Source organism: Coloeus monedula (assembly GCF_965178545.1).
Source record: "Coloeus monedula genome assembly, chromosome: 24".
In the NCBI taxonomy this organism is placed as follows: domain Eukaryota; kingdom Metazoa; phylum Chordata; class Aves; order Passeriformes; family Corvidae; genus Coloeus; species Coloeus monedula.
Genome location: NC_138804.1, coordinates 7,008,090 through 7,028,899, shown reverse-complemented (window position 1 = coordinate 7,028,899; position 20,810 = coordinate 7,008,090). Strand labels below are relative to the sequence as shown.

The 20,810-nt window shown below is 51.9% G+C and overlaps 2 protein-coding genes across 2 annotated transcripts; both read right to left on the bottom strand.

The window, feature by feature from the left end:
• Window positions 1-1,451: 1,451 nt before the first annotated feature.
• Window positions 1,452-10,267, bottom strand: SRSF4 (serine and arginine rich splicing factor 4). The gene is made up of 6 exons (XM_082296735.1): window positions 10,101-10,267; window positions 6,785-6,927; window positions 5,804-5,916; window positions 3,891-4,105; window positions 2,983-3,066; window positions 1,452-2,868 (listed from the first exon to the last, which is right to left on the bottom strand). The coding sequence occupies exons 1-6, from the start codon at window positions 10,205-10,207 to the stop codon at window positions 2,103-2,105; spliced, it is 1,428 nt and encodes a 475-aa protein (XP_082152861.1). The 5' UTR covers window positions 10,208-10,267; the 3' UTR covers window positions 1,452-2,102.
• A 3,853-nt stretch (window positions 10,268-14,120) lies between these two features.
• On the bottom strand, window positions 14,121-20,761 carry MECR (mitochondrial trans-2-enoyl-CoA reductase). Its single transcript, XM_082296715.1, has 10 exons — window positions 20,397-20,761; window positions 19,054-19,151; window positions 18,756-18,887; window positions 17,257-17,400; window positions 17,071-17,173; window positions 16,769-16,871; window positions 16,281-16,354; window positions 15,829-15,889; window positions 15,267-15,339; window positions 14,121-14,930 (listed from the first exon to the last, which is right to left on the bottom strand). The coding sequence occupies exons 1-10, from the start codon at window positions 20,690-20,692 to the stop codon at window positions 14,767-14,769; spliced, it is 1,248 nt and encodes a 415-aa protein (XP_082152841.1). The 5' UTR covers window positions 20,693-20,761; the 3' UTR covers window positions 14,121-14,766.
• Between the last annotated feature and the right edge of the window lie 49 nt (window positions 20,762-20,810).

Below are 20,810 nucleotides of genomic sequence, written 5' to 3'. Positions count from 1 at the left end.
AATGCTTCACACTAATTCTCAGCAGTAAGATGTCCCAGGGTGTCCATTCCCTGGGAATTCCTGCTCCAACACTCCAACCCACATACAGTGGTCAGGGAGGATGAGCTCGTCCCAGGGTCTGTCCCTACCCTGGGCAGTAAAGCACCAGTGCTCCTACCAAGGGGTGCTGGATCCAACCCCTGCACTGCACACCAGGAACCACCACCGCTCCAGGTGCTCACCCGTGAAGGATTTCTGGCTTTCCCTCTTCTTACTGCATGCAGTGACAATCTGCAACTCAGACAGGTTTCCCACATACCTCCCTCCAAAGGCCTGTTCTCAGGTGTTTAATGAACGGATGCTTCTCCCAAAGGGCTCACTAAAACCTGGCTCGGTCATTCAGAACAGAGTTGCCAGACAGCAGAAACTGGAATTGCTTTTTAGTCTTTGCCTAGACTGTATAATTTGCAGATTTTCTTAAAAGTATTTTTCAGTTAATTATCCCCTATTAGCAAACATCTTGCCTTGGCTGGTTTGCTTCTGTACTAAGATTAAGCAGCAAAAAGGATTAAAAATGTCATTATGAGAGTCTAAGATGTTAAAGCACTAAATACACATAGCTGGAAAATGCTTTTCCTTCTGAAGAAATTAAATATCACTTCCACAGAGCTTTCTCATGCTGCTGTGGTAATATGACATTTGATAAAGTCTGAGCCACTCGTCAAGCCCTGACCCCTCTCAAAGTGTGGGGAAATATTTTGTGTTGAAAGCAACTCTGATGATCTATTACCCTTTCATCTTTTTAATATGGCAGGACAAGTTCCAAATGATCAAATTATATGGAATTACTTGCACTTATGAAGTGACTCTCTCGCTGGAGAGCTGCTGCCATCAGTTGTGAGCAGCTTGGAATTGGGTAAAGGAAAGTTTTAGGGGAAGCTGTAGCTAACGTTTTTATTCCAGACCAACAACTCACAAAATATGTTTTGCCTTCTGTTTTTCAGAATGTTGCTGGCAGGCAGAACAGGTGCTAGGGATGTCACTTCTTCATTCAAAACCAATTGTGCAGGAGCAGAGCTCGTGGAAAGTTCAGTCTGAGCAATTTGCAAATGGCCCAAGTCTAAATTTGGGATATTATTCAGGAACACCTCCACACCTACAAAACTCTTGCTAGAAGCTGCCCTCCCTTCTCCCCAGGTCCACAGAACAGCCACCGCTGCCCTCTGTGCTTCCAAGCCCAGAAGCACATCCTGACACCAAGCACAGGTGTTTTATTAGGAGGAAAAACTCCTGGAAAATATGCTGGAGAAATAAGTTCTTTATCTGGACTGTATTCAAGTGCTGTGCCTACACTGAATATGAAGTGACTTTCTGAATTAAGAACCTTTTCTCTGAGTGACTCTCTACAAATTCAGGCTTACCTTGAGCAACAGAAAACGCTGACAATCACAACACAGCATCACGTAACCAGGTGTCATCAAGCAAAAATAGTCTTTATTCAAATTTCATGGAAACGGGAATCACTGTACTTTGCAAGACAGGGAAAAATAAAATAAAAAATTTAATATAAAACAAGGATATTGTCACAATACCAGAATATGGAACTATAGTTCTTTTCCCTATAGATTACTGCAAGTACCTCTATTTTTTTTTCCTTTTGACTGTGCTATTCACAACTTTGTAAGTCCAAAAAATATGGAACAAAAGTAGTATGAAACTTAAGACTTAGCACTTCCACTAAATGGCAGACATCGAAGGGCATCAATCGAGGGCAAAGACTGTTGAATCCGTCATACCTACCTATCAGTCATCACTGTAATCCCATAAACCCACCAGGGCGCAGTGCTCATTCCCTGCAAGGCTCTCCCTGGAAAACAGGGCAGTCTGGGGGCTCTAGGAAGAGCTGTATGTAAAGAGAACCTTTCTATCAGATAGAAAATGAGAGGAGCAGCCTCACACCAGGGAGCGCTGCAGGGAGGGAGCTCTGCAGTTAATGACAGACAGACCATCAGGTTGTTAAAAATACACAGCATCGACAGGGTTTCTACTTCAATCACTTGGTTACAGCTACTAAACATGTACAAAAGACTTTTCCAACCATTCCAAGTGGGGCTGCAGTAAGATTAGGATCTGGAGCGGGACCTTGACTGCGACCGGGAGTGTGACCTAGAGGCAGACCTAGACCTGGATCGGGACCTTGGCTTTGAAACAGATTTGGACCTGGAACGAGAATCTGATTTGACATTTGGTTTGGACTTGGAAATGGACCTAGACCTGGAGCGGGACACTGAGTCCTCCCCCTCGCCTTTCACCTCCTTCTTGTCCGACTCGGATTTGAGCTGCTCCTTCTCTTTGGAGCCTGACCTGGACCGCTCATGGCTGTCCTTCCTTCTCTTCTTGCTGCTGCCTTTGCTGTCTCGCTTGCTGCGCCTCTTGCTTTTCTCACTCTTGCTGCGGCTCCGGCTTCTACTTCTGCTGTCATCCCTGCTCCTCTTCCTACTTTTCCTTTTATCCTTGCTGTGGCTCCTGCTCCTGCTCTCATCCCTACTTTTGCTACTGCTTCTAGCCTTGCTAATGCTCTTCTCCCTGTCTTTGCTTCTGCTCTTCTCCTTGCTTCTGCTCCTCATGCTCTCCCTCGCCTCTCCCCTGTCCTTACTCCCACTCCTGCTCCTACTCTTTTCCTTGCTGTGGCTCCTGCTCTTGGCTTTCTCATCGCTGTTATGGAGAGAGCCCTCAGATTTATCCTTGCTTTTGTTTCGGGATTTCTCTGCACTCCTGCTGCGGCTCCTACTTTTATCCTCTTTACTTGGAGTCCTGCTTTTCTCTTTCTGGCCTCTGCTACGGCTCTTGCTTCGACTACGGCTCTTGCTTCTGGAACGGGACACAGACCTGGAAGTGCAAAGGCAACAGACAGCTCTGCTTTAGTGAGGCAAGGGTTTGAGCAGAGTGTGCAGAGAACGGGAGGGGAAAGAAAAACAGTGTTCTCCCAAGACAAAGACATACCTGGATCTGGATCTGCTCTTGGAGCGGCTGCTGCTGGCACTGCGGCTCCTGCTCTTATGGGAGTGTCTGCTTCGAGAGCGAGACCTGCAACACAAGGAACCAGCTTCACATTAGCATGGGGAGCTCATGATCCCTGTGGGCAGAACCCCACAGGGTTAAAGCACCTTTCAGCAGCCAAATGTTCAGAGTTACGCAACACAGTTACAAACTTAGAGTGCCCTTCTCCCCACCTCTCATCCCTGTTGCCACGTCTGGCTGTGAGCAGGGTGCTAATCTGGAAGAAAAGATGCCAGTTTATTTAAGGAATAATCACTTTCCCAGTCAAATCACAGTTTGAATATGGTAAGACACTGGCACAAAGCTTTGACTTCAGATTTTGATTTCATAAGCAAGTTCTTCTAGGAACAGTAAAGATTTGCCTGAGTTTTCTTGCAACAAGTTTCCCCAGAATGGAAAGGGGAGAACACTTGGTGCTGCTGAAGCAGCTCTTGGTCAGACAAGGAAAGCAACAAATCTCTGAGAAACAGGGAACAGGTGGAGGTTTCCAAGCTGAGAAAGAACTGTTAGTCCTGGTGCTTGGAGCAGAACACAGTGTTCAGAGCTGAAGTGTTAGAAGCACCTTCTGTTCCATTCCATGTGCATGGCTCCACCGGCCACGCAGCTGCTCCCACAAGGAGTGAGGGCTGAGTATCAGGGAGGAACAGTCACAGGTGTTCAGGGAGCAGGTCCACACATCCACCAAGGGAGACACCTCAGAACACAGCCCTCGTTTGCCCTGGACACTAATACATTCTCAAAAAACTAGACCTGTTGAGAATTCTAAACATTTCCAAGGTGTTTTGGAACCCAGAAGTCTTAATCCACTGCATGTTCAAGTAAACGCAGCCTGAGATACATTACAGACATACCTTGAGTGGCTTCGGCTTCTGGAGTAAGAGCGGCGCCGTCTCGATCCAGGTCTGTCTTCCACTAATCTAATCTTTCTGCCATTTACTTCTGTCCCGTCCAGCTTTTCAAGGGCTCTTTTCATGTCAGAATAGGATTTGAACTCAATCACACCTTCATTTTTCCTTCCTTTGTGTGCATCTGCATATGTCACTTCCCCTGCCTGACGCATATAATCCTAGGGGAAGAGGACAGAATCACCATCGCCTTGAATCCAGAGCCAGGCTTCCAGCTGACCCTGCTCACTTCTGACACGATGCTCCCTGAGCCTCTTCTATTCACAGGGATATCAGCAAGGGTTTGACCCAAACAGCATCTGTAGTGCCAAGTAACACACTATGACTTCACAGAGTTGGTGTGATTAGAACCAGGTCGATAGTTTTGAGCCAAATGATAACTTAAGGTCTCCCACCTCGAGTCTGAGGTCAAATATGCTCTGGACTCTTAAGTTTCAAATTACAGAAGTGATTAAAGAAGTAAAATGCTTGCTCTCTAAATCATGCTTTCAAAAATAATTAGGAAAGGTGATAAAGGTTGAATATGAAGTGGCAAGAAGCCCACAGAGAAGCAGACCTCCCTTCATCCTCCACCTCGTCAACACAGCTCATTCTGCTGGAAAAACCCCCCACAGAACTCCAAGCTCAATTAATTTTCCCATTTCGTGCTTCCTGGCTTCTCCATTTCCATTCCTAAATCCCTCTGTTTATCAGGGGTCTGTTCTGCCCTGCTTTGAGCAAGCTGCCAGGCCACGCTATCTTTCAGCCCCTGTGGAATTTGGTTGCAGTGGAAACAGGGCATGGAGCTCTGGTTTGGTTTGTTTTCAACCCAGCTACTCCCCTTTTAAGTACACTGAAATGAAAGCTATTCCCAAAAAAGCAGCAATGCATCCATTGGAGGATTAATCATGCCATGCTCTACTTACAATTTTAATACCAGAAGCAAAGACAAGCTACTGATGGTGTGAAGCATTAATAACAAAGACACTGGAAGCATCTCCGTACGTACCTGAACTAGTGTAACAATTCAATTACAGACCAGTTTCTACTACGTCAAAGTTTGTTTAGAACAAATTTTACACACCCTTAAAAGAGAACCATAAGAGAAAGTGTTCCAGTAAGAACAAGTGGGTTTAACCATTGCTGCTCAGTTTGATAAGGAAGCACTAATCTTTTTGCATCTACTATTGAAATCCTGCTCCCTGAATCCACAATGTGGATGATCACGAGCCAACACGTCACCTCCAGAGTACTCAGAGGTACCGTGGGCTCCACAGTGTCACTCAACACCTCCACTGCTGAGAATCACCTGCCACTCCTTTGGACTTCAAAAATAAGTTTTTGGCAGAGATTTTGCATGATTACTCATTCTGGAAGCATCTTTCCCTGAAACTCTGCTTAAAACAGCTTTAGATGGTATGGAAATTCCTAAGAGAGACTGTGCAAGAACAATGCTGTTGTTTCAAACAGCTGTAGCACCTTATGAGTTGATGGGTTAAATCCAAACTGACATGGGCAAACTCCTCCATCTCTAGTGAATCCTACCCCTGGCGTGATTTGAGTCTGTTTTGACAGGGCTTAAAAGAAGATAAAACATCTGTACATGATGTTGGCTGGTGCTAAGGTTAAAATTATTCTCCCACTGTCCAGTGCCACCAGTTCTGCCAGTGCAACTCCCAACCTCTCATTAACGGTTTCATATACACAAATATACAAATATACTCCTGTATTAAGGTGTGTGTTACTTCCAAAATCTACTCCACATTGAGTTGCTCAGGAGTTGGAGCAAAGCAGAGCTGCACACCACTTTGCCTTGCTGAAGATGACTTTTACCCTTTGTGCTCTGTAACAGAGGGAAGGTAAGGAAAGGGGCCCCGTACCTTCAGATCCTGCCAACTGCAGCGGCTTGACAAATTTTCCACAATCAATCTGTATTCTGTACGGGTCGGGGGACCGTACTTATCTCTTCCGCTTCTTCTATAACCATATCCACCTTTAGGAGGTGACAAGCAGACAGCAGAGCTTCAGCCAGGGAAATGGAGCCTCGCTCTCCGCCCCGACGGAACTGCTCTGCCCCGCGTGTTCCCCAAGACATCACAGACCCCCCCTCAGGGCTAAACCCAACCCCCCTTACGTAACATCTTACAAAGACCCAAAGCATTTAAAAAGTTTTGCTACAAGCTCATAATTAAACAAGGCACAGGACTATAATTATGCTAGAATTAACATGCAATTATATTTAATATTATTTTTAAAACAGTTTAAAAGAAGAAACTGAATAAAGCCAGTTGACTAATGTTACTTACATTGCTTAAAGGCTTTCTGAATATCTGATATGAATAAAGCTTTTCAGGCACCTATTTCAGATTAATCTCATCTGTCTCTAACCCTTGGGATCCTCACCACCCAGGTCTAATGGGAAAAGCTTGCGGTCGTCACATGGCTTCCTTTTTTTTGGTCAGCCAAGGGCCACAAAGGTCAAAGAGCCACTCATGGAAAGGTACCCCAAGGTCAGCAAATGGAACGGGCAGTCATCTTAGCCTCAAAGGACTCTTTCAATTAAAACATTGAGGTCTCTGTTAAATCTATGTTAAACATCACATTGAAAATAAACCATTCAAATAGTTAAACGAAATGATAATAATAAAAATGGTACAAGAAACTGTGTTTATTAATGTATCAATTAAAATAGTTTAATACAACAAACAAATTAATAAATATTCAGATCAACAGTTACATTTACAGTTACAGAACACTAGTCACAACTTTGTATCGCTTTCCTTTTAAATTACTTTTTAAAAAAAGAGTAAAACAATGTTTTATTTAAAATAAGCCATGGATACAAATGCACAAGTGCTTACTGCGTCCAGAACCGTAACTGCTGTCACGACGTGGGCCCCGGGCGTGCTCCACGATCACTCTCTCCCCACAAAGATCTTTCCCATTCAGCTCATAAACAGCATCGTCGGCGTCTCGCAGATCATCAAACTCCACAAAGCCGTACCTAGGGAGAGGGAGGGAAGAGGGATCACTGGCAAGGAACTGAACCTGAGGTATCTGTGCTCAAAAGCAACTCGTGGGTTCCTGCAGAGCCCTGTGAGTGCTGTCCTGCAGATGAACCTCCTGAGCAGACCTGAGGGTTCAAGGCCTTGAGCCTTGGAAAAAAACTGAAAAGAATTAAAACACCTCCAAAACCAGGGAGAGAAATAGGAAGGCATGGAAACACGTCTCTTGATTTGCCGAACTGAACTGAAAGTCATTCTTCATCAACAAAATGATAAATTATGTGAGGTTGTAATGGCTGAATTCATTTATGTTAGCAAGAGATTACTATTATGGCATAATCTTTGATGAAATTAAGGGTGTTATCTATCTTTTTAAAGGCAGAAGTTAAAAACCCCAACCATTAAAAGTGAGCACTACCCCACACACCAAGTAAACACAGAATCACAGAACTGTTCAGGTTGGAAAAGCCCTCCAAGGTCAAGGAGTCCGACCATGACCTTGGAGATGGCCTTAAGTCATCCCTGGAAGTGTCCAAGGCTGGGGCTTGGAGCAAGCTGGGATAGTGGAAGGTGTCCCTGCCCAGGAAGGGGGTGGAACTGGATGGGCTTTAAGATCCCTTCCCACCCAAACCACTTCTCTTTGGAAAGCAAACACTGATTTTGAATGGAGGCAGATGGAAGAATGGAAGTTTGAAGCTTTGACCTGTGTTCCTCAATCCACTGCAGAAGTGACATCCCTCTGTCCTGCAGGTATTGCATTAGGATGAAGCCTTGAATTCTTCAGAGCTGCCCAGAGTAATGCAGGCAGGTAAGTACATGAGTAGAACCAGTTTGGTTTTAGTCTTAGAGGCATCACAAGCAGCTTTTAGTGTATTCATAGAAGATAAAAAACAGGCTGAAAAGTCCAATTTTCTGGTCACTTCATACAGTGAGCTGTGATTGTCAGTGCAGCTCTGAGCAGGAAAGAGTATGAAAACTAAGAGCATACAATTAAAAAGTGCAATTTGGAATGGAGAATCCTACAGGACCCACATTTTCATTTCCCCATCCTTCCCTCAGGTAATAATTGCTTTAAGCCTTTGAATTTCAAGCTTACATTACAATCAGTGAGCCCCAGCTAAGCTTTTAGAGCTCTGTGGTATCACTTTGCACTCCATCCTCTCGCTCCAGCATTCCAGTTTAGCTGCTGAAACTCAGTGGGTGATCCACCAAGGAGAACCCCCAGATTTCCAGAAGCAACTGCAAGAATCTCTCCAGCCAAACACCATGCAGGAAGTTTGAATTGTTTCCTAAGCAATACCAGAAATAAGCCATGGAGGAAGGCTCAAGAGAGCACAGCTCAGCCCAGGGCTTCCCAAGCACAGACACAAAATCTGATTGCTCAAGTTCCATTTTTGACAAGGAATTTAACTCCAAACCTGTAAGAAGACTTCAGAATATAAAACTAAAAAATCAATTAAATTGACTTAAAAGCAGGAAGACAAGTCCCTTTGCCACATCAGCCATGTAACTCAGCAGTTCTACATCTGTTAAGAAAGTTTAGTTGGCTTCCCCCCACAACGTGTATGAAACAGAAATACTGAATTTGGGGTTTACTTAGAAACAGGAAAACTGACCCCCCCCAAACATTTCCAAAGATACACAGCAGGACTGGAAAACAGGAGCCTCAGATCTTTCAGTTAATCTTCAACAACACCTGAGGCTGTGTGGGTTAAAACACAGACACATGAACACTTGTTTGCTTCAATAATTGATTTTATTCATCTTATAAACCTGTTAAATGTCCACCTGCCAGCACAAGCAGTGCTAAAACTTAATGAGCCTCTTTCACTTTAATGCTCAAGGACTAACTTGTACAAGAAATTCCTCTTCTCCACTTCTAAGGTGGAATTAATACCTCTCTCTCCTGGCTACATAATAATAAATCCATATTCCATTCAGCCTTCCTAAGGAAGACTTCAAGCTAGGTTTCTTGGAAAAAGCAAAGGCACCAGCACTCATGAGGCTTTGGGTGTTAGGGAACACCCACCAAAACCAGCAATTTGTTTTTTCTTGAAAAATCCACACTTGAATGTCTTGGCCAAGTCCTGGTGGAGCAGGATCCGACCCTGGGAGCTGCAGTGAGAGCTCGGCTGCTGGAACAGCACAGGTAAGAACATACAGTATGGCGAGTTTGGGGTGTTTGAGGGGGCAGGACACCCCCCCCCCCCAACAGCCTGGGGGCTTTGGGAGCAGCTCTGCACCTCCCACCCAAAACACCGGGGTTCTTTTTGGGGGATGTTATCCTGGGGTGCAGCCTGGCTCACCCTGGAGTGCAGAAGGGCCTGGGGGGGGGGGGGGGACCCCTCAGGGTGACACCCTCTCCCTGCAGAAGGGGGCAGGACACAGCTGAGCTGGCCCCCAAGAACTGAGGCAGGACCCAGCCTTCCTGCCCCCCAGCTGTCACAGAAACCCAGATGTCCTGCCTTCCAAAAAGGAGAAACCCACCCATCCTGGCCCCTCCCCAAAGGGGGAGCCCAGGTGTCCTGCACCCACCCCAAAAGAGGGGGAACCCAATCGTCCAGCCTCCCTCACCTCCACCCAAAGGAGAGTCCAGGCATCCACACCCCCCCCCAACAGAGCCCCAGCCATCCTGCCTCCCCCAAAAAAGGCCCAGATGTCGTGTCCCCCCTTCACAAGAGGGGGAACCCAGGCATCCTGTCCCTCACCCGAAAAGGGGGAACCCAGGCATCCTCTCCCCCCTCCAGCAGGGGCCGAGACGTCCTAGGCCCCCGCCCCCCCAAAACAGGAGAAACCCAGACGTTCTGTCCCCCAAAAAGAGAACCTAAGCAGACTGCCCTTTCCCAATAGAAGCCCAGCCATCCTCTCCCCCCAGAAAGGGGGGACCCAGCCGCCCTGTCCCTCCTCCAATGGAAGTTCAGGCATCCTGCCCACTCCCCAAAAGACAGAACCCAAGATGCCGCCCCAATAAAGGCCCAGACTTCCCGTCCCCTCAACCAAGGGGGAACCCAAGCGTCCTGCCCCCCTCGCCCCCCCCCAAAGGGGGCGACCCAGCCGTCCTGCCCCCACCATTGCCCAGAGCGCCCCGGCGGCCTCTTCCCCAACGGGCCCTCCAAGGGGCTCAAGCGCCCGGACCCTCCCCTCGCGGCGGCCGGGCCGGGCCCGCGCTCACCCGTTCTTGAGATCCACCTCGAGGATCTTGCCGTAGCCCTTGAAGAAGCGCTCCACGTCGCGCTCCCGGGCCTGGTAGCTGAGGCGGCCGATGTAGACCCGCGGCATCGCGGGGCCGGGGCTGGGCCCGGGGGGCGTCAGGGGCCCGGGGGCCGCGCGGCCGCCTGACGTCACGGCGGCGCGCGGGCAGCGACGCGGGGTAACGTCACCGCGGGCCACGCCCCCCGCGCGGGCTGGCTCTTAAAGGGGCCACGCCGCGCTGTGGGCCCCACCGCCTCTGTCGGTGGTGATCCCGTTCCCCATGGAGAGGATGGATCGATCCCCCTTTCCCACCTGCGGGGCCCTGACGGGCGTTCCCATGTGTCTGATGTGCAGGGCAGTGTGGGATCCCCCTTCCCATGAGTCAAGGGGCTTGTGGGGTCTCCTCTCCCCATATAGAGGGTGTATTGGGGTCTGGCTTCCCATGGTGGTCCCGTTCCCCATGGAGAGGGCGGATCGATCCCCCCTTTCCCACGTGCAGGGCACTAATGAGGGTGTCGAGGTGCTTATGGGGTCCCCTCTATGGCAGGGGCTCGTGGAGTGCCCCCTCCCCAAAATGCTGGATCCTCATGGGACCCCAAAGGCTGGCAGGCAGGGATGGGGGTCCCCCAGCCCCACACTCGGGGTGCTCAGGCGTCCCCCCATGGCATTCCCCATCCGTGGCCAGACTCGGCTGTTCCTCACTGTCGAACAACATCGCTCTTGCTGAACCCTGAATGCCAGTTTTGGGGAATTATTTTTATCCTTTTCATTGACACGTCAGATGCCTAATCACACCAAATCCCAGCAGAGGCTCTTGGAACATTCCAGCATTAGCAGCCGCCCCCCTAAAAAACCCCACAATCACCTCCAAAACCTTAATATTGTGTAGGTGCAACACCAGCAGCTGGATTTCCAACTATGATCCAGCTCATTTGACAAGGAGAATTAAATTTATTTATTTATTCCTTCATGCCTTGGTGTAGGAGTGAGAGGTCGGAACATTTTGTGAAAGAGTTCTCTAAAGCTTGTTGGGTTTCATCGCTGAGCCCAATAAACAAAGGGGAATAAAAGCTTTGCATTAATTTTTCTGGTTTATGTCATGCTTAATAGTGCTCGTAACAATCTCAAAGTTCTCTTCTTGCTGTTTTTCCCCACTTTATCCATCGATCAGGAAGCTCTGAGGCACAGGATGGGGCTCTGCCTCCAATGCTGGCAGGGGGAAGGGAAATGCAAAATATTGGGGGATTTATTAGGGGTGGAGGAGCAGAAGGGAGATGCTGGAACAGAGTTTATCCTGGGGCACACCTGCTCTGTGCTAAGGGAGGTCTCAGTGTGAGGGGTTTTAGGGGGGATGAAATGGCTTTGACATGTCCATTTAGTTGCCAGCACAGCTGTAGGGTTTAATTTCAGAGAGTTTTGCTCTTCCAAGTGCACACACAGTTGTGCAGTGCTCCCTCCAACTCTGAGCAACATTCCTGCCCTGCTCTTCTCCTCACACCATAGGACCCAGAAAATCCCCCAAGTGAAGGTATACCTTTCTGGGCCATCCCTCACACCCTCCCTTGGCAGGGGAGGGATGACACTCCAGCTCCCAGTGAGGAGGGATCTCCCTGGACCTCCCAGGCCTTTGGTAGATCCAGAGGGGCCCTGCAGTAACCCCACCAGCTCATCCAGGACTCCAGGATGAATCCCAGCAGAGCCTTCAGCTGACACAACCAGTCCCTCACAACTCTGTCCACACACAATTCCACAGCCGCAGTCCTCCCACTCGGAGTGTGCTGGGAACTGGGCACAAGGTGTGAGAACCCCAGTGAGGTCCCTGGGTTGGGCTATGAAGGTTCTGAGGCAAAGAAAGTTCGAGGAACCCAACCCAAGGGAGGTTTTTTCCACTGCAAGACATGTTTGGGGAACATTTCCCCTATAGTTCACCCTAGGGAGCAGCATGGAGAGCCTGCTGGGATCCGAGATCACCTGGGAACAGGGACAGTCACGGCAGAAGCAGCCCTGTGGATGCCTCACACCTGGGTTGTTCCAGAGGAATTCCATACAGGCATTTCTGCATAGGGGAGAAGGTGCCCAAGTGAAAAACCTCAGGTCTGGGGCACTTGGATGCCCAATGCTGTCCCCTTCCCCATCCCTCCCTGGGCACTGCTCCCAGGGGCACCGGCACACAGCACTGCCCTGGCAGGACATTCCACATGGGAATACAACTGGAATGAGCTCTGGGCTCAAACAGCTCTCTGGGAAATCAGGGTTTTGGGGTTATTTCTGCATCTCCCAGCTCCTGCTGCCAGGAGACAGGTGCCACGCTGTGATGTCACTGTGATGGAACACAGGCTGGAGACCTTCCTAGGCAGCTGGAGCCACAAACTCCATCCTGCTGACTGCCAGGACCAAGAAGCTAGTTGGAGACAGCCAAGCTGTAGAAAAATAAGTCGAAATGGAGCTGTCTTCACAGGAGACAACCTGTGCTTCTGATCTGGAGGATCCAGCTTGGTGGGTGGCTTCAGCTTCTCCCGACCATCCCAGAGATGATCTGGGACCATCTTGGGATGCTGCGGCTGAACTCCCTGCAGACAAAAATGCCCTTGAAAGTTGGCCTGATGAATCCTGGGACCCTAACATGAAATTTTGCTCTCTGCTAGCACCAAACCTTCGGCTGACTCCTTCCTGGAGAAGCTCTGGGAGATCCTGAGCAGCCAGAGCTTTGAGTCAATCTGGTGGGGCAACGATGGGAACTGCATTGTGATCGGAGAAAAGCTCTTCAGGAAGGAAGTGCTGGGCAGGAGAGGGCCCCAGAAGATCTTTGAAACTGAGTCCATGAGAGGCTTCCTTCTCCAGCTCATGTTCCACGGATTCCGCAGGATGGAAGGGGATTCTCCCCTGCTGACCTCCATGGAGGAGCTCCGAGCAGTAGCAGCAGCCGGGTCTGCGCTGGGAAAGGTACGTCGGCTCCTCCTGACTTAAGAGATTCCTTGGGACACTCAGGGGGAGGTTCAAGTTCAGCTAAAATGAGCCTTGACAAGGCTGGAGATAGGACGGGGGCAAACAGCCTGGTTTGGTCTTGGATCAGTTACTCTGGACACGCTGAGGGGCCTGAAAACTAGCGGGATTTGGGTTTCTCCAGTCTTCTGGCTTTTGATTACCCTACACTTCTCTGCTCCCAAATGCTCAAAACATGAGGGTGGTTGTGACTTAACAAAGCTCTGTCCTAACACTTCACTCAGCCAAAGCCTGAGGTGTGAAATGCCCCTGAGAGTCCTTTGAACACCCATTTGTCCTTTCTTGTGCCAGCTCCTGGATCTCCCTCGGATCTCTTCCTCCTCCTTGCAGCAAACAACTTTCTTTTGCCTTTTGCAGCTGCTGTTCTACTTCAACCCCTTTTTCACAAGGGATTACCAGCCCTGTGTCTGGAGGGGTGTGCAGGGTGCTGGGGAAAGCACAAATCCCCTGGCTGTGTCCCCCCCGGGCACCGGGATCCAGGCAAAGCTCCCCAGGAAAAGGTGGGATGCTGAGCTGGCGGCAGGAGCAGAGGAGGAGGAGGAGGAGGAGGAGGAGGAGGAGGAGAAGGAGGAGGAGGAGGAGGAGGACACCCAGACATCCACGAGCAGCAGCTCCACGGTGCCCGAGCCCTGGGCAGGCACAGCCCCCCGGGCGGGCAGTGCCGGGCCCTCCCCACACAAACAGCCCCGCAGACACGGCCCTGCCACCCCTCCTGCCCCACACAGACCCCTCACACCCCTGGGACTGCCCACATTCTGCCCTGGGCAGCCAAATCCAGGTGCTGCGCAGGTGCCCGGGGCTGCGCTGCCCCTGCCCTGCCCTCCATGGCTTGGGATGGCCACGCTGGGGCCAGGGCCAGTGCCCGGCCACGGGCACTGCCCCACCTGCACCTGCATGGCCAACGCCGCCAGACTGCGGCCAGAGCTGGACTGGGAAGAGGAGGGACCATAGGGAGCTGTGGGGTCATAGAGGTAGAAAACCACACAGGAGGAAGCAAGAACACACTGTTGGCTGTTCTCAATAATAAATCTTTTCACATTGCTCTGCAGTGTCACAGTCACTGTGCCACACCGGGCGGGAGGGCCTTCAGGGACACTGAAGGTCTGGCTCCAGCCCGGACGGCCAAAGGCTCCAGCCCTTGCAGTGCCCTTGGCAAAACCCAGCCGGGGGTGACCCAGGGCTCCTCCAGGAGCTGCAGCAGCACCCAGGGCCGCTCCAGCCACAGCACCCCCCCATCATTTGGGGCAGTCTGTGCCCCTTCTCCCCCTTCTCGGAGCAGGCCTGGAGGCAGCGAGGCTGCAGGGAGATGACTTGGGCTTCCCTGCCCATCCCACATTCCAGCTGGGATAACTACAGTCCTGCCAGCCCCAAAAGCACATGTGAGGGGGAACTGCTGCTCTTTTCACACTCTGAGCAGAGTGAGCTGTCATTTGGGCTCCCAAACTCCCCCCAGCCACAGCGAGATGCAACCTCCCTCCAGCAGCACTTCCACACAAAGCTGCAGAGGCTTTTAAAGCTTTCAGTGGGCACCCAAAATGCGAAAAACAAAAGAAAAAAGAAATTCAATCAATCTGGAGGGTTTTTTCCCCCCTCAATTCTGCGGACAAGCAGGCAGAGCAGGACAGGGCTCCAGGAGCTGCAGGTCAGAGGAGGAGGATCTGCTTGGAGGACACGAAGGGCTTCATGGAGGCCTCCAGCGCTGTCCTGTAGTCCTGGAGCGGGACCTCGGTGCAGGCTGGTGCCGCGAGCTGGCCCCTGCGGATGAGCTGGCACAGGGCATCCATCATTGTGGCCACACTCCCCTGGTCTGCATGGGAAGGAAGGAGCACTCACTGTGCGGTGCAGTGCATCCACCACCCCTGGAAACACCTGCCTGAAGCCATGCAGGGTCCCTGGGTGTGACATGCCCCCAGCTCAGGCACGTGGGATGAGGAAAGAGCCCCAGGTATGGTCCCTGCCTGAGCCCAGCACCGGTGTCTCAGCACCTTGGGACAAGCAGAGATGGCTCTGTGAGTGGGAGCGAGGATGGTGCTGGGTGAAGTTTGGCCCCGTTCCCACCCCCTGCATGAGGACAGACCCTCAGGCCCTCTGGCTCAGGTCCCGCAGCCCCCCTGGCTCGGGTCCCTCAGCCCCCCCAGCTCACCCTGCACGTGGTCCTTCCGCCACTGCGTCATCCAGAACCCGCGGAGCCGCACGTCCCGGAAGATGAAAGCGCTCTGTGGAGAGGGAATGTGCACCCAGTGACACCCGTGTGTCCTCTCGTGCAAATGACACCTGTGTGTCCTCCTGGTACCCAGTGACACTCCTGTGTCCCCTTGTGCAAGTGACACTGGTGTCCCCTTGTGTGCCCAGTGATTCCCATGTCCCCTCACACATCCAGTGACATGCATGTGTCCCCTCCCAGTGTGACATTGGTGAAAAGTGACGGAGGCGACTCTGAGGTGTGGAGTCAGGGCAGGTTTGATGCTCAGCGCCTGTGGGGCCACTTCCCCACTGGAATCCTCCAGCAGCCCAAACCCTCCATATAAAAAGCCAAGAACCCAGCAGTGGGATGCAGCCTGTCCTGTAATGGACCCCATCAGGCAAATAAGAAAGGCTGGAGGGTCTCAGTCTGCAGCTGGGGAGAGCCGGGTGCCTACAGCACCGAGGGGATGGGACATGCAGTGGAGCACAGGGGACAAAGGAGGGGCATCCCCAGTACTCACCACAGGCACCATCACAGGCTGCTTTGCCATCCCCCCATAGGTGACCATGGTCCCCTTGGGTCTGGAGTAGGAAAGAGGTATTGGGTTATGTGGTCCCAAAAGTACAGCTCTGACCTTGCTACCTCCCCTTCTGCTGTCCAGAACTCCCCTGGGGCTCCCCAGTTACCCCTCAGATCCCACTTTCCAGGCTCTCCTCTTACTTCCATGCACCATTAGCTGAATTTGCTGCTCAGCCACACCAGTTACACCTGGCCAGGACCTGGGGAGCTTCACAACTGGACCCCAGCTGCCCCCAGCCACCGGCATGGTGACTTCAAATCACTGTTGTTATCCAAAACCACTTTTCCACTCATCTTTCCTCTCTAAAAGTTCAACAGACTCTCGAGCAGGACCCTCTCTTGCCAGTTTCTGTCCCCAGGCTTGTGCCCAAGCCACCACCCAGCCAAACTTACTGCAGGTGCCGCAGCATCTCCGTGGTGCTTTTGCCTCCGACGCAGTTCAGGGCGAGCCGGGGCCTCGGGGTGCTCTGCAAGGGTTTATGACAAAAGTTCCCAAATTTTATGGCTCCTTTAGGGGATGGGACCGTGGTTCTTGACAAAGCATCTGCATTAACCTCAACATTTACCTGAGAGATGCTGAGAGTAGTAGAGCTAAAATCTATCAGAACCGAGGAACAGCTGGGGTTGGAAGGGACTCATTCCAATCCCTGCCATGTGCAGGGAGACACCTCCAGCTAGACCAGGCTGCTTCAAGCCCCATCTGATCGGACCTAAAATCTGTGATCCTGCCCTTGTGGCAGCAGCAAAATCCCTCCACTCCTGGGGCTAAATCCTGATCTAGATAAAAATTTGTCCTTCCCACCATCCCTGCACTTTCCCCCAGTGCTGAACAGCAGCAACAGCCCTGGACCATCTCTCCAGTGGGATCAGCACTGAGGTACCTTAAATATATCTTTTATCTCTGGCTTTCTCAGCATCTCCTCCGTGACAACGTGATCAGCGCCCAGGGCCATCAGCCTCTCCACCAGCTTTGGGAGATCAGGTCTGGGGAGGGAAAAAAAAGAGGACCTGATGAGCCAGGAAGCAGAGTCACCTTCTCCTTCCTCCTGCTCCAGTGTCATGTGGGCACAACAGGGCAGAGGCTGGAGGACAACTTGGAGGAGCAAACAGGAGAAAATCCTGGGTTGCATGAACAGGATGAGCAGATCCAGCTCCCAAACTTGCTCCTCCCCAGGGGACCCACCTGTCCCTCACCACGTTGATGGTCTTGATGCCGGAGGCCCTGGCGATCTGGATCACGGCCTGGCCCACACCGCTGTTGGCAGCGTTCTGGATGACGGAGTCCCCTGGAGGTGAAGAAACCCAGTTTCCCACTGCAGAGGCAGCCAGGAGACCCAAGTGGAACTGCTCTCTCATGGCAGGGCCGTACCGGGCGCCAGGCTCTCGAAGTCAGCCAGCATACGGAACGCCGTGCAGGGGTTGACGCTCAGAGTGGCAGCGCAGAGCACCGGGATGTCACTGGGCACCTTCAGCAGCATCTCCTCAGGGAACACCCCCCGCGTCCGCCACGTCCCTGGGCACGGCAGCACCGCGGGCACAGCCACGGCGGGGGGGAAGCAAAGGAAAACCATCAGTTCACACGGCAGCCTCAGCGCCAGCAGCATCGCCGCACCGGGAACCAGCTGCACCCCGGAGAGGGAATTACGGAATGTGTGCCCATATGGGTACATCAAAATACTCCAAGAGGCAAGGAATGGATTCCTCGCTGCCTGCCAACATTTATCACCCAGCAAAGCTTGATCATTTCCCAGAGGGATAATGGGACTGGGGCTCCCTGGACGTGTGTGCAGAGACAATGGAAATACTCTCTGTCCTACGGATGAGCCCATATATTCCAAGCCAATTTAGTCAGCTTTACTCCCTCTACCCTTATATACAATTTAACCCTCTATCATCTATTTACAGGGTTTTTATGCTTAAAAATATCCCATTTGGCTCTTAACTCCATCGTTTTCCTTCTCTCATTTAGCAAAAAGCCTTTTAAGTAGAAATAGGCAAAGAACAAGCTGTGACACTAAACCAGAACCAGCAAATATCAGGCCATTGGCATTTTGGAGGAGCATGGGAGACATTTGTCGGGAAATAAATTCCCACACTTTCCCAGCAGAGCATTATTAAAGAGAAAACTACAGTGAGAGGCCACCACGACCTTGCCTGGGTGAAATGTTTTATCCCAGGTCTTTAGGGAAGCTCTAAGCTGATGGGAAAAAATGTGGTTGTTTCCAGAGAAACACAGATTGCTACAATGCTTTACAATGGCACAGACACCTCATAAAGGGTCTAGGCTACAGAAAAGAAGATTATTGCTACATTTAAGTTTGGCATAAGAAATGGCATTGCCACTGCTCCTATTCCTATTCACTCACTGGGGCTGGGGAGCAAGAACTGAGCTTGCTTTAAAAAAAATACATAAAAATAAAAATAAAAATAGGTGGTGAAAATAAACCGAGATATAAACAGGTAAGAAATAACTCCATCAATTATCCCAACAGTCTCATTATATTTATGATTGGTCTCATACAGCACTAAATGGGCTCCAGCTCCTGGTTCCCTCACCCAGCATTCCCTAATGGAGCTTTGTTCCCCGTTTTGAGTCCCATCCCATCAGGTGTAACTGCTGTAAGTGGAGGGGCTCACGGCTCTACCCACATCCTGCAAAGATGGTGCTTTGCAGAGCTGCGCTTTTGCTCTGGGACCTCCAAATCCCCACAGCAGCTCACACAGGAGCATGGCCACGGGTTTGCTCTCTGGGCAAGCCCGGGCTGCTCCCAGGGGCTCCAACATCCCAAAAATCCCCTGGGAAGATGCTTTGCAGGTGGGGGACGAGCGAGGACGCAGCGGTGCCGAGGATGCTGGGGATGAACTCACCGAGCCCGGCGTTCGCAGGGATGACCCAGTCCCCGGGCTTCAGAGCCGTCACACGGCGCCCGACCTCCAGCACCTCCCCAACACCTTCGTTCCCTCCCACGGCCGGCAGCGGTGACAGGAGGGGGTAGGTCCCTGTAGGGAAGCTGGAGGTGAGCTGGAAACCCCGTCATGCCCCACGCCAGGAGCCGTCTCCAAACCCTCCGAGACAGCGGCTGGGCTTTGATGATCCTCATGGGTCTCTTCCAACTTGGAGCATCCTGCAAGAATTCATGTGCCAGGCACTAATCTGACACATTACCTTGGATCATGTTGATGTCGGCAGGATTGATGGGGGCTGCCAACATCTTGACGTGGACATCAGAGTCCCCCAGCTTGGCCACTTCCAGATCCTTCAGTCTGAACAGGGAGACACAAAGGAAAAGGGCATTAAGACCAGTTTGGTGATGTTTTCTGTGCTGTGGCTGAAGCTGGAGGGTGCCTGTATCACCTACACGCCACACTCGAATTAACAGCATCGGATGCCCGAGCCCATTAAAAAATCAGATTCATGTTAGACAGATGGACAGATTTTTGGAGGAAACTGCTAAAAGCCAACCACCCAACACAATCCCATGTCACCAAGCCCAGAGATGCTCACTAAACTTAACAAACTCAGCAGATTGCGTAAAAAAGCCGCTGTTTTGCGGGGATTTTACGGCTCGTCCTGCCCCACTTGAGCCTTACGGGAACCTGGGATATTTTCGGAAATCTGTGAAAAAGAAGAAGTCACAAAGCACGAGGCAAGACTGGCCTTGCACAAGCAATGGGGTGATAGCAGCAAATCTCAGGAAGTGGCAGTGGCGACAAGCACCATTGCACAACTGAATGATCATTTGGAAAAGCAACAGTCCTTCTCCAAAAAATCAGGGGGTTGGTGTCTGGATGCACCTGGATAATGTATCAGCATGATCTGAGCTGGTTCCAGAGGGGCAGTAAGACCTCAAAGTCTCCTCCCTTGAAAAAAAAGGCCTAAAACCCACCAAACTACGACTTTCTCCTTGCTAGGTTTTTTGATGCTGAGCATCAGCAGCTGTCCCAAACAATGCCTGGGATGCTGCTTTGGTCCCTCAATTGAGACCTCAAAGAGAATCCACATCAATGGGACACAACCCAGGATGAAGTTGGGGCACAGTGATGCTGGGGCTCAGACCTCCCTGGCATGCCCCAAATTAAGCAAAAATGAGCTTTTTGGGAAAAACATGTGGTGTAAGGCAGATTGAAGGAGCAACAGCAGGAGGGCAGGGAATGTGGAGGCATCACCCCCAGCATCCACCTGTGAGACCACGGCACCAGGAGAACACTGGGGTGTGTGTTCGGGGGTACCACAGAGAGCTGCATGACATCTTCACCCCATACACCTGGGATGGGCAAGCCCTGACCCCCCTGCACTGCACCCCCAGAGCAGCCCTGCAGCACCCCAAAACCTCACCTGCACCCCCGCCCCACTCTGCACTCTGTGCCAGCCCCCACTGCAGATCTCTGCCCCCACTGTGCCCCCCAGCCTCGGCTCTGCACCTGCACCCGCCCCCTGCAATGCCCCCCAAACTCACCCCCACCCCATTCCTGCACCCCCCTGCAATGCCCCCCGTGTTCCCCCCTTACTGCACGACGGCTGCGGGCTCCCCATGCCGCTCATAGAGCAGCCCGAGCGGGGGGGTCGCCGCCGTGGCCGATCGCGCCCGCACCGGGGAGATCCCCACCGGGGGGACCCGCACCGGGGAGACCCGCACCGGGGAGACCCGCACCGGGGAGATCCCCACCGGGGAGATCCCCACCGGGGGGACCCGCACCGGGGGGACCCGCACCGGGGAGACCCGCACCGGGGGGACCCGCACCGGGGAGATCCCCACCGGGGGGACCCGCGCCCCGCGCAGCACCCGCGCTGCCGCCAGCTGCATTCGGCTGCGCTCGGCTGAACTCGGCTCCGCTCGGCTGAACTCGGCACTTCTCGGCGCTCCTCGGCTGAACCCGGCGCGGCCGCCGGTGACGCTGCAGGCTGGCCCCGCCCCCGCGCTG